Source organism: Typopeltis vanoorti, chromosome 19 (assembly GCF_054136105.1).
Source record: "Typopeltis vanoorti isolate ZY-2024b chromosome 19, IOZ_Tvanoo_1.0, whole genome shotgun sequence".
In the NCBI taxonomy this organism is placed as follows: domain Eukaryota; kingdom Metazoa; phylum Arthropoda; class Arachnida; order Uropygi; family Thelyphonidae; genus Typopeltis; species Typopeltis vanoorti.
In genome coordinates this window covers 33,448,312-33,462,276 of record NC_143567.1, presented here as the reverse complement: position 1 = coordinate 33,462,276, position 13,965 = coordinate 33,448,312, and the positions used below count along the sequence as shown (strand labels likewise).

General features: G+C 35.3%; 1 protein-coding gene across 1 annotated transcript in view; it reads left to right on the top strand.

Moving 5' to 3' along the window:
* The window catches only part of TrpRS-m (Tryptophanyl-tRNA synthetase, mitochondrial), a 155,311-nt gene that overhangs the window by 61,099 nt on the left and 80,247 nt on the right, over positions 1-13,965 (top strand). Inside the window, exon 4 of the mRNA XM_090409148.1 lies at positions 4,127-4,207. Coding sequence (XP_090265274.1) covers positions 4,127-4,207 — 81 coding nt within the window. The remainder of the gene's footprint in view (positions 1-4,126; positions 4,208-13,965) is intronic.

The window sequence follows — 13,965 nt, the reverse complement described above, 5'->3', positions numbered from 1 at the left end:
CATTCCTGCTCTGAGCCTGTCATTGATAATGCAGAAAAATATCTTGTAGTCAGTATTAGATAGAGAAATAGGCCTCCAGCTGTTGATTAAGATATGATTTCTATTTGGTTTTGGAATGAGGACAGTATTTATGGCTTGCTACAAATTCACTTGGTATGTGACCTGTAGAGAGAAAAGAATTAAACATTATAACTAGAATGGGAAGAATAAAATCTCAGACCTTGCAGTAAAGTTCTATCCCTAGACTATCAGGTCCTTGTCTGGTATTCTTTATAGGCTGTGATAACTTCAGCTATTGTATTGGGTCTGTTGAATCCATCTTGGATGTGAGCAGAAAAGGCATTAATGTTCCAACAGTTATAGTTTCCCACAGTACTACTGTCTTCGAGCAGATTTTTATAGGATTTTAAAAATTATTCAAGGATATCTTTTGTGGTAGACATATCTTCACTATCCATGCAGAGGTGGGTGATAGTCCTTTCTTCGTAGAATTCGGTAAACTGTTTATTGAAGAATGCAGCTGAAGGTTATCTGCTAAATTCTACTGCATATAGGACCTGTATGAAGTTCTTCCTTCTATAGAGGAACAATGTAATCCACTTGACTGCTAATCCACTTGACATACTTTGCTGATAACAGCACACTACACTCTTCCTCATTTGACACACCTTGAACTGCACAAATCACCAGTCTCCAGAACATCAACCTCTTAATCTCCATAACATTGTTCAGTGAGATTCAGATAATGTTGTTGCCAATTTCCATGCTAGCAAAACACAATTCTCTTATACCAAGTTTTTGCTGTTATTAATGGAAAGAATGTCAATTTTAAAATAAGAATATTCTTATTTTAAAATTTCTTTCTTCCACTTTTTTCTGCCTTTCCAGGTCTATCTCTATGTTGATTTTTCTAATTCTGTTGCTTCATTCTATATCAGTGTGTTGGTTTGCTGTGAACCAGCTTTTCTCTTTATTCAGGTTTTTTAACTTTTTTCTTTCGAGGAAACCCTGTTCCTTTTTTCCATTCAGCAATATTTTGTTTTACTACTTGTTTGAATTTTGACCATGTATCCAGTTACAGGTAGCATTACTTTGAACAGTGTTTCTGGAGTTTGGTTGAAAAGATCATTGGGAAATTTGGTGGAAGTCTCCATGGTCTGGAATGATCTGAAATATCAATGTCAAGATATTTTATCTGAATTACTCTGTTTATAAGGGAAGAAGAGAGATAAATTTGATCAAGATGGGAACCAATACCTTGATTCATGTGAGTGTGAGCCTGAAGGTTATGAATCCTCCGTATGTCTGCTAGTTGAGCATGGTCAAGACATATTTATAACTGTGCATATCCTACTTTTCCATTTATTGGAGGTGTCCTATTTTGTCTAATGTAATGTTTTCAGTACAATTCCAATCTCCAGCTGCTGTGATGTAGTGGGCACCTTATGAATATGGTTGCAATTCCTAGAAGAATTTTCATCTAACTGTTCCATTGGATGGAGCATAAACATTTATAAACCTTCTCACACATCGACAGTATTTGGGGGGGGGGGGAGAATAAGAACACCTACTCCAGCCCTGTTAAACCTTTCAAAGCTCCAATAAGAAAGAAGTGGGGTAGCCATCGGTTAAATTTTATATTTACAGAAGTATGTTTCTTTTAGAAACAAAAACCTGATATTATGGCATAAATTTTCATACAGCTTCTTGTTTAACTGGCCTGTGGAATCCTTGTACATTTAATGAGGCAGTGCAGAAGTGAGATGATGTAATTAATGAAGTGTAACTGAGGATGGTCTGAAGGTTCTCGATCTAACAATGAAAAAAACGAATTTATGATTTCAAAATTATTTTTATTTTTCATCATAATCTCCTTAAGACTAATACATTTATTCCATCGATGCCACAGCACCATTATCCTGGTAGTGGTTATCAGTAAGATAACCACTGCAAAATACCCCTCTACAGCTGAAATCACCTCTTGATTCGAAAAAAAACGCTGACCAGCGAGGAAGAGTTTAGTTTTTGGAAGAGATAGAAGTCAGAGGGAGCCAAATCTGGGGCATAGGGCAGATGTTCCAACAATTCATAGTGCAGATCCCTTAATTTTCCCATTGCCAAAACACCTTTGTGGTCCTGATGAAAGATGATTTTTTTCTTCTGCAAACCGGGGCTTTTCTCAGGAATTTTTTCGTCTAGTCTGGTTAAAAGATCAGAATAATATTCCCTGGTTATTGTTTTACCCTTTTCAAGATAATTAATAAACAAGATGCCTTTAGCATCCCAAAACACTGATGCCATAACCTTTCCTGCTGATGGAACCGACTTTGTCTTCTTTGGCACTGAACAACTGGCTTCTGTCTGCTGTTTCACTGCTGTTTGGATTCTGGTGTGTAATGGTGAATCCCAGTCTCATCCATAGTAATAAATCAACACACAAAATCAGTTTTATTCTTGTTAAAATGCTCCAAGCACTGTTCAGAGATTTTCATGCAAGTGCGTTTTTGATCTGCTCTGAGCAAGTGCGGCACCCATCTTGTGCAAAACTTTTTCATTTGCAATTCTTCATGCAAAAAATATCCTACACGTTCTTTTGAAATGCCTATAGTCTCAGCAATTTCACACACTTTTTTTTAACTCACTGGCCATCCAATACCGCATCGTGCACTTGATCAATGATTTCTACGTGTTGTTACACTTTTTGGAAATCCTTCACGTGGATCATCTTCAAGGCTGTTATGGTTACATTTAAACTCGGCAGTCCATTTCTTAATTGTCAAAAATGAAGGACTAGAGTGTCCATAAACTTGCATGAACTTCGAAGGAATCTCTTTTGGCGTTAAACCTTCTTTTACAAAGAATTTTATAACCTCACAATACTCAATTTTATCCATTTCAAGGGACACTGACAACACTTATGCTTCAGACAGCTGTATAAAACAAACTACTCGATAGAGTGACTTGCAATTTCACATGATGCTTATGACAGATGTACCAACTTAGGAAAAAAACATCTTGCCGATAGTGTTGCCATCTATGGTAACACTATCGGTTTGAGTCAAGGCCAAGAACTTTTCAGATCACCCTCATAGATTTTGAATGAACCTGATGAGGTCTTCATTCTGTGAAAGAGCAGTTGTGTAGCCTTGACAAATGCTACAAATTCTTTTCCAGTGTTTTTTTACTACTGCTTGTCATTAGTTCAATTTCATGGCACTGTTCTTGATTTGGAAGCTAGTTATTTTCTTTTTCATGTAGATGGTAATCATACTGACAAACTTTACATACTAGTAGATGGTAATCATACTGACAAACAAACGTTCTTGGCCTTGACTTGTTATATTAACACAATATAACTCCAAGTTATATTGTGTTAAATAATTTCTTATTTAATAAAATGGAGTTCAACTAAAATTCCTTGTTTATTTGTTAAAATTAACAAGGAGTGAATTATGTGTATTTGTTTATTGCCTAGTTTCTTTTTTTTTTTTTTTTTTTTTTTCAAGTTCGCTTTGGATTAAAAGACTTGGAAAATGTTTATCGAAGTGTCAATATCATGAGTAACATGATAATGATCATGAAGTTTGTGATATCCTTGTCATTACATGTGTGGTAGACTTGGGGTGACTTTTGATATATTATAGCCAGCAAAGGTTGGGACAATTGGTATAGAGCCTCTGCTACTAATGGCTCAGCAAAACGTTAAGCAAGTTTGAGTGTCCCAATCGTTCGATGCTGTTGGCACACTTTCCCTTGATGGGTCATTGGACTCCCTAGAGGTGTCACATAATAATAATAATAGCAATCTTCTGAACTACATTAAATTAAAAATCACATTTTAATAATTATAATTGCATAAAATTTTTAATACAATCCAACATTTAATTTGAGGACTTTTATAACTTGTTTTCACAATTCAACTTAAATGCAAAACAAAGTTTGCAGGGTTTTTTTTTTTTTTTTTTCAGATTTAAATGATGTAGCATATTATCATTTATATTAAAATTTTACAGTTGTTTGGGTCAAGTGTTAATTGCAAGGTAAAAGAGAGTAAAAGGAAGATGAGAGATGGTTAATTTACAACATACTAATATAAGTAATATTAATAACTTTTTTTGTATGGCAGGTACCTGAACATACAGAATTGTCTTGGATATTAGGAACTATGCTGACTATGGCTAGATTAAGTCATTTGCCATATTATAAGGTAATGTTTCTTTAAATTTATATTTTATGTTCCTTAACAATTTTTTGTACCCAGTATAATCAAAATATACAATTGAGCCTTACTGTAACAGATGGGAGAGAGGGAGAAAATTAGAAATGCACCGAAGCAGGGTTTTGGACAAAGCACCGAATACCAAATATTTGGTTGGAAATTTAGCCAAAGCATTGAATTAAGTTTTATAAACAGATGTTTTTTAAAAAAAACACACACACACACACATACACATTAAAAATTAAAAAGTTTTAATGAGTGCAAATTTTCTTTATCCACTGTGTTATACAGTTCCTCACAGTATTCTTTTCATCTGTTTTTGGTTTCCAATTCTTATGTTAGTAATGCTTCATTCCTGTCTTTGACGATGTTCAATTTGGACTTAAACTTGTGCTTTAGGTCATGAACTAAATAAAACATCCTTTTATAATTTTGTCTCCTCATCTGGAACTCAATCTCTTCACATTTATTAGTATAGAACTTTTCCTTGTCCTGATTGATGACTCTTCTGACTTCTCTATTTAATCTCTTATATTTTTCAGTCCCTGCATCTCTTTGTTTTCCCAACTGCCTTCTTGTGATTAGTTCTCAAGTTGAATCTGATATCCATGGGTCTCTTGGTTCTTCTTATTGGACCGAGATACTTCTTGGTTGTATCCTGTATTATCACCTTGACTCCTTACCAAAGCATTTCTGGTGAGTTCTCCTCATTGGTCTCCAAAAAATCATCCATCTGAGTTGATGTTTCTTCTGTGAATCCACTAAGAATTTCTCTAACATCCAATCCAGTGGGATGTGCCTGACTTGGAGGTTTTTGGAGTCTTGGTCTTACACTGTCTCTTACTAGCTGATGATCTGTATCACAATCTTCTTCAGGACAAGTATGCACATCAGAGAGTCTTATCTTCCACTGTTGGAGAGCCTGGATGTAATTAATCTGATGCCTTGATTTGTCAATGTTAGATATCCAAGTATAAATCTGCTGTGGGTGTTTCTGAAAGCAGGTATTGGTAATAACTAATCTGGTAGCATGGGCAAATTCCAACAGTCTTTCTCCTTGAGTGCTACATTCACTCAGACCAAACATGTCACACTGTGCCCTGACTCTCATACTCTTTCCCACTATCGCATTTAAGTCCCCTAAGATGTAAAGTATGTGTCTCCTTAGTAGACAGTCAAAAAACAGTGTGTAAGTTTTCATAGAATTCTTCACTCTCTTTTTCAGGCCTGTCCAAGTGGAGTGCATAAACTATCATGATTAATACATTGGTAGACTGAGCCTTAAATCTAATAGAAAGTATCCTATCATCAACAGGGTTATAACCAGTGATGAGCTATGGAAATTTTAACAAAGGGCTCGCATCGTCGAGCAAAAAAAATACTGTGGAAGAAAGCTACAGTAATACACCGTAGCAAATACAAATTCGAAAGACTATTTATGGAATCAGCCTCAGCCCTAAGAAACTCTCCAAACCTTAACAAATTTGGTTGTATGCGACTGCCCCAAATTTGGAAGGCATACATCAGCAGACCTTCAGCCCAACGGCCAAGAACACCTACTTAGCCTGCTAGAGGGCACCACCAGGACTTCTAGGAGAACGATAGCTTCATATCTTTATTCTCATTTACTGTGGTGTAGTGCCTGCGTGCACGTGCCTTTTTGTAAGTTCCTTTTGAAAGTGGCAATGTGACATTGCCGAAATATTGGAAATATTTATTAAAGTATAATTTAATTTATATTCGGATCTACGTTGTTCAATTCCCTAAGTGATTTAGAAAAGCTATCATTGTTAAACAAATATTTCATGATCTAAACATGAAATATTTGCACACAATCAACTGTGTTAATTTATCTTGCATAAGAAAAACATTTTTTAATTATCAAAATATAATAAGAATGAAATCTTTTATAAAGCATTTGATTGGCTACTCATTTTACCATACGATTGGCTACCAGAATGGAGAAGGGTAAAGAAAATAAAATAAGCACATGCGCAATTTTATTTTCAAATGTGGATGCATTTGTCATAGAGGAGTTGAAACAATAATTCCAAATAATCTTACACTGCCGAATAGACTAATTTTTGTTAGGTTACCGTATGAGTTTGTCGCTTAATATGTTTAAAAAAAAAATTTTTTTTTTTTTTGAAAAAATAAAAAAAGTAAACAAGAAGAATAAGGGGCTCGCAAATTTGAGAAAAATTTAATAAAGGGCTTGCGCGAGCCCCTTATAGCTCGCCACTGGTTATAACCAAGAAGGCTTCTTGCCTGAGCGCAGTATCACAGCTACCCCATGATGCTTTGAGTTACCACCTTAGTAAACAACTAGCTTACCATTCTGTCTTTTGAAGTGACCTTCTCCATTCCATCTGGTCTCTGTAATTCCCAGGATGTCAATTATATACTTATCCATCTCTTTACAGACAATCTCAAGAGTACCCATCTGTAGACCCCGAACTTTTCATGTGCCTATGTAAAATTCCCTTCTAAGATTAATCCTATACCTTCTGTATTGCTCATTCACAATATCACCGACTTCTGTTGGAGACTGTAATATACTTCTCGAACAGGGTCCTCTGCCTAAGCTCTGAACGCAGCTGTGATTATTCTGCGTGACAACCGATGCAGCATGAGATGTATTATAAGGCACAACCATATTAGCATTTTGGAGTGAAGTCACTGCAAGAAGAAAGTGGAAGGGTTGCAGAGACCCTTTCTGCATAAGATGAGATGAAATAACAAAATAGGAAAGATTCACCCACCCCTTAGCCCTTGAATAGTCTAATAGCATTGGGGGAAAGGAGCAAAAAGAAAAGAAAGAAGGAAAGAAAAAAAAGGGGAGGAACCAGTTTACAGATAATATAACAGATGCATATTACATGAAGTAAGGCATGGTACCTCGGATTTGCCACACCGGTACTCACTAAAGTGAGCCCTTGAATCCTTCCAAACTTGAGCTACTGTTTATTCTTTAAATCAGGAACAGCAGTAGAGTCTTCTCAGTTTTTATCTTCTAGTGGTTATACACCATTTGAAAGAATCGATACTTTCAGGTAAATCTATAGGTCTCTGAAATAGATTCCTATAACTCTTTCTATTCTTTAAACAGAACTCTTATTTTCACTTGTCTCCAAAATAATGTAAACAAACATTATTTTGTTTACATTATTTTGGAGACAAGTGAAAATAATACCTTAGCTGTGCTAATACCTCATTATCTGCACATGCATCTGCCAGCTTCAGACTGCCAGTTTATGAAACTAAAATGAAAACAAATAATTTATAAAATGAATTACATAATTTTTATATTTCTGGTAGAGACAAAGACATGTGAATTTCATTTTAATGCTAAAAATTTTCATGACAGAGTATTAATAAGGAAACTATCACATTATGGTAAATGGAGAAGGGGATATACATTTAATTATCCCAATTTCTTCCAGTTTTTCCTTATAAGATTGTTTAATTCTTAAGTCACCGAATTAAAAAAAAATAAAATAAAATGTGGTGTATCTGAATGAAGTCTCTTTCATGGCTACACTTTAGTTTCTTGGTATATCCCTTATACTCTTTATGCTGCTGAAGGGTATTCTGTTCTTTATATGTCCTCCATAACAACCTCTTTCTCAGAAGTTCATGCAAAATTCCATGCTGCATGAACATGCAAAATGCATCCCTATTTTATTTATCCTCCTAATCTTAGAAATACAGTCTGACATTGCCACAAGTAACTGATTTCTGACCAAATTCTAGGCACTACTGATTTCTCTCTCCTTCAGTTGATCAAACCATGACATGTTGCCAGTCTGTTTCCTTAATTTTTCATAATTCTTTGAACTGTAATTCCACACAATTCTTTTGTTCTGTAAAGCTCATACCCAGCTACTTACCACATCATAACCACTTGATTGCTTCTCCTCAACATCTTCTTTTATCACTTTACAAGATGATATGATTAAATCTGACACTCATGTCCTCACATGTTGCTTCAACTACATGCTGTGTAAAATAGTTACCTTTAAATAGCTTAATTCAGTTTCTTTACTTACGCGTTATTTCCAGCTTTGGGTCATTGCATCCATAGTTAAAGTTGTTGTTGTGTCACCTTTTCTTAATAACTTTGATATCTATGCTCTCTACGTTTATTCGCCCCTTAGTGTCACGTGATACTATCTAAGTACAAAGGGAATTGCCCTGGGGTAGAGCCACAATCCAAATGCAACAAAACTTCTTAGGTTCTTCTTCTCATAAAATCCTAAGACATTTATTTGTTATCGCTGCACCACTTAGGACAATTAGTTTAAAGGAGAAAATCTTAAACAAGAAGTGAATACCCAACTGTACCTCAGTGACTAACAACCGTGCAATCGTGACCGTAGACACACTACTCAAATCTCCCGCTTAGGTCCGCATGTTTAGCAAGTGGTGCATCGGATAGTACTAACAAACAACGGAATCAGAGTAAGCAAAAGATTTATTTAACATACTAACATATATACAGTTCATGGAAGTCTGGGAAAGATCATTTCTAAACTATAAATTTATGTGCTATCATAATTATCAAATATGAACAATAAATTCTCATAACTCACATAAGATTAACAATAGAGCTGTTTTATATTACTTCACACATAAGATCCTCATAACTGTCTTAATTAAAACCTAGTAAACATACATTATCACCTTGTATTCACACATCCTAAGGTTATCACTCTTTAAATTACACTTGTCTACTTTCGCAACTTATAATTTGCTACAGTCCTAAATTTTATCTTTGTTAAGTCCTTAGATCTTGATTCACATATCATTCATTTACACTATTTAACAATAAAATTTCGTGATACCGTATTATAGTTATCTCCTGTGCTTGTTCCTCTCTTTACTCGTCCTTGGACCCTCAAATTGATTTCTTCGTGCTGGGGTTAGTATCTGGGATTCCTCGATCATATGCAGGCCCATTCGTTTCAGTCGGTCATGCCTTCTTTTCAATAGGATTCTTGGGGCAAAGTCACTCTTTCGCATGTGTTGCCCTTTTACCTAGATTCTGAGGCCTCTTCACAGACTATCCTTTTCTTCCGGAGTAATGTGATTCACCTCTGACCTTGCAACGCATAACCTTTCCCGTGGATACGCAACGTCTTCCGTTTCCTTCTGCTGGGCATCAGGGCAGAGATTTCCCCTCGCGCTCTGGAACCGTCCCTCCACTCATGAAGTCCACACACCAAAACAAAAACCACCAGGAAAAAGCCACGTGGGGGGTTCCTAACTCTTTTATATCTCTACACCCTATCAGCACCTTCCATAATCTTCCTCCCCCCCCCCGACTCATCGGCAGCTCAACGCAATATCTCTCAGTAGAGAATTTCTTCTTTTCTTCCTACTCATCATGTGCCATGTGCACACGATATGCTTGCAGCAACTTCCTTTAATCCTGTGCTCCTGGCCTTGGATTATGCTATAATTATCGTTAAAAATTGTGAGTCATTCATCTAAGCTTTTCTATCTAATTCCTAGGAATGGTATACTGCTTTAATCATACATCAACATTCTTTTTCTCTAGAATTTCACCGCCAATATTTAACTAGCTTAAGTAATCTTTCTACATAATGGAATGGCACTCTTTTCTTATGCATTTTCACAATTATTATCTTTTTGTTTAATATATCCTATATTTGTTCACATATATATAATTTACACTCTTAGATGCAAGCAAATTTTCTATTATAGGGTCTTTGTTTGTTAAACTGTGATTGAATAAATTCTCTTAGGAATTTTATCAATCACCATTTAACAAAGTCACTTATTATTATCACTTTCCTGTTACCAGTCTCATCCACATAAACATTTCAGAATCATCTCCCTCTACATTTCCTGGCCTGTAGCAACACCCCACTAAATATCTAAAATTCATGCTCACCTCAGCCTTACACCAAATGACCTCAAAGCCAGTATCTCTACAGCTTTCTTCAAGTTCCACTTGGGGAGACAACTCTTTTGATATCATCAATAATATCAGATCAGTAAATGTCTTATCTCCTCTCTAAAAATTCTGCGCTCATGATATTCTTTTCCAGTGAGTGCATCATTGTGTGTTAACCAAGTTTAACTTATCCCACTGATTTACAGACTGACTAATTGTATCAATGCCATAAACTCTACACCCAGTGGTGTGTTGGGACTGGCTCGTGCAAGCCGGTTGTTAAAATTTTTCAAATTTAGCGAGCCGGTTATTAATGTTTTTAAGTAGGGCGAGCCGGTTATTAAAATTCTTTATGAAAGGATAGATGATGAATGGTGGTATATACTTTTTCTCGTAAATATTTTGAAATTGTATAATAAACACTTACAAATATTATTATTATTATTATTATCAAAAATAAATGCATAAAGGAGAATTCATAAAACATAAACTCAATTTACAAACGGGAATTTGGAAACGATTTTATTTACTAAACAATGTCTGTATTCATTAAAGCACAAACACGTTATCAAAACCCCCGAACTGGGTATTTGAATAAACAATAATGCCTTATTTTTCGGTGAATTTCCAAGAACTTGCAACATTAAGTTCTTGGAAATGCAACATTGCTGCACTATCGATAAATACAAAAATTCGTCGCAACGGCTATAGTCTCTGGTCATTTGATTGACTACGAGTGGTAATATTAGTGTTGCATTTTTTTTGTTCAGGATTTCATTTGATAATAGGTAAGTTGTAGGTAATATAGGAAAATTTTCTTTAATATATGTTTTTATTTCGGTTTTTTCTTTTTTTTTTAATAATTAAAATAATTTTAATCAGGGTTAGAGTTTTGTGGTCGAAAAAGCTGATAGCCGTTAGTTGAAAAAATGAAATAGAACGAAACTTCTTAAACATTAAAAGGACAAAATTTGAAGAAGCAGAAACAAAGACATTTGAAGATACAATAGAACTTTGTGAAGAATCAAATTTTTCATAAAATCAAGCCGGTTGTTAAAAATTTACCAACTCACCACTGTCTACACCCTTATTCCTATTACTCCTTGCATTGTTGTAGCTTACCCATGGTATATGTCTTTTCTTCCCACAATTCCTCACCCCCTAATTTCAAGTCCTTTGACTTTGATATTTTTTGAATTCCTTCATCATTTATCTCATACCGATCCTGGCAGTCTACACTCGCAGTTCCACTACTTAGTTTTTATTTCTCTGACTGGCCAGACACCTTCTCCTCTGATCAACAATCTACTTAACTTCACTCTGCCACTCTCACACAAACATAAACCATTTGCAACAAACAGCTCTCTCCTCCCTCCTAATGTATTCCATACACCTACATACTCAAGTCCTTCCTGCACGTCCTAGCTATCGTGCCATTCATAAACTTTGTTCTTTTCTTTCAGATTTCTACTATCATACCTTGGCAGTACACTCTTCTGTGCTTCCTCTTCTCTCTCTCTGTAGGCTCAGTCACTCTTCCTATTGTTACTCCTCCCAAACATACTTTCAACACCTGTTTCATTTTTATCTTTCACCATAGAGTCTCCATACAGCATTACACTAATTTCCACCATTCCAATATAGCCATTCATCTTTGATTCCTGTACCACTGACACCTTCTTACACCTCTAACCACCAGCCTCTTCTCTAAATGTCTTATTTCACTCAACATATGTTTCAGTTCATTCCCCAACCTTACCAGTTGTTTTTTAATATCCTCACTCATGTTTATATTTTTCATAGTAGCTTCTTTTCTGTTCTGCCTTAATTTTTGTTCATTTTCACTATCTTTCACTTGTTCTGTCTTTCTACCCTCTGCTTTATCATTCACTACTATTATACCATATTCACTTTGGCCCCATTTAAACTATACCTGTCACTTACATCATTTGTGCTAATATCGATGACTTATTTCATCAAACTACTCAGTCATTGTTTCATAACTTTCTTACTGCTTACTCACTGCTCTTTCATATTAATTTTCTTTACTAGCAGGCAAGCATTTATTCCTCTGGTTCCATTCTCGCTACTCTTACCCTCACTCACTGATACACCACTGCCCATCCTTCTATCTGCCTTTAAATTCCACTACTTATCTACATAATTCAAAGAATACGTGTAACACACCTCACATTTCACAAAATGACTAAAATCAAAATTTAATTCACTGATAGACAAAGCAGCCACCACTTGCTTTTGAGACATCAGCAAAGAATTTGGTGATAGACATCAAAAGAAATCTGAAACAAACAGGCTTATAAACACACACACACACACACACACACACACACACACACACACACACACACACACACACACACACAATAGGCACACAACTTCTACAACAGCTCTTACATATAAATACATCATACCCTACAGTTAATTAACCAAAAATTGCAGTGTTCTCGATCTCAACTTCTTCAGAAGCACCCTCTTCTGAAGTTCCGTACACTCTTAAATTAATTAAATGCAAATCTTCAGGATTTCTTAATTAAATTGACTGTAACAAATTTGGTATGAAAATCCATAATAAAAAGGCAAAAACTATGAAAATAGACAGAAATATGGAAAACACCAGCTGTATCTGAATTCAGAACCTAAAGTAAACATTTCAGCTATGTAGCCATAATTTTAATGAAGGTACCAAATTAAATATGGAAATATACAATAGAATAAGTAAAACTGATATGATAGGACATCTCCTAAATAAATTTATATGATATAACAAACTTAGTCAAAAATCCCCTGGAGCGTTATACACAATTGTTTCAAACTAATTTAATGTTATGGATCTATGAGCTGGGTGAGAAATAAAATAGTTGATCAAATAATAGAGACCACAGATATGTAAGTTCTGAGTAAAATTAAGGATGTGAGTAGATAGTATCAGTGTCATCTTCTTCTTCTTCATATCAGTGCTACTTTGACACTCTAAAGATGATGACAGACTTGAACTCGCATAATCTATATATTTCTTGTCACACTTTTGCACAAACTCTCCTTCCATCTGCCTTTAAATTCCACTATAGTTCTCAGCTATATTTATGTTCTATTTATGTTTTATGTTTTTTTTTTTTTTAAGATTTTGGCTTTTTTATATATATTTAATAATAATAATATCATTATTATTATTATTGTGTTTGCACCTCCATGGAGTCTGAAGACTCTTTGTGGGAGTCCCAAACTATCCACACTGTGTTATCTCATAGAGAGGTAACACAGTTACCTCTCTATGAATCCCATTAACAGATAAAGTGCTCAAAACTGGCTCTGGCAACCCATTCTATTCATACACAACTCTCCACAGTTGTGTATGAATTGAATGGGAAAAATCTAGTCCTCACACCCATACTAACCATACTTTTACTAAAACTTCCAGGGATGACCTCTTGTTCTGTCCCCTCTAGCTAAGTGCTGAAACATTTCCCCTGCACCAATCCTATAAAATCCTTTAAATAGTTTAAATGTTTCTATCATATCTCCTCTTTTTCGCCCATCAACCAACTTCTGCCACAGTCCATTCACCATCTTGGTGTTACTTGCCTCAGAATCCTCTCCACCACTTCTTCATCCACAAGAAACCCAGGAGGCCAGACCTGAGCATAGTAATCCAGATGTAGATGTATTAAGGCCTTATAAGGAGAAATTACAATTCCCTTATCTATTTATTAGTGTGTTCTTCAATAGCCAAATACACCTTACCTTGGCAACCTTAGCAATATGCCCTTGAGACTTCCAACTCTCTATCTATCATCACCACAGTGGT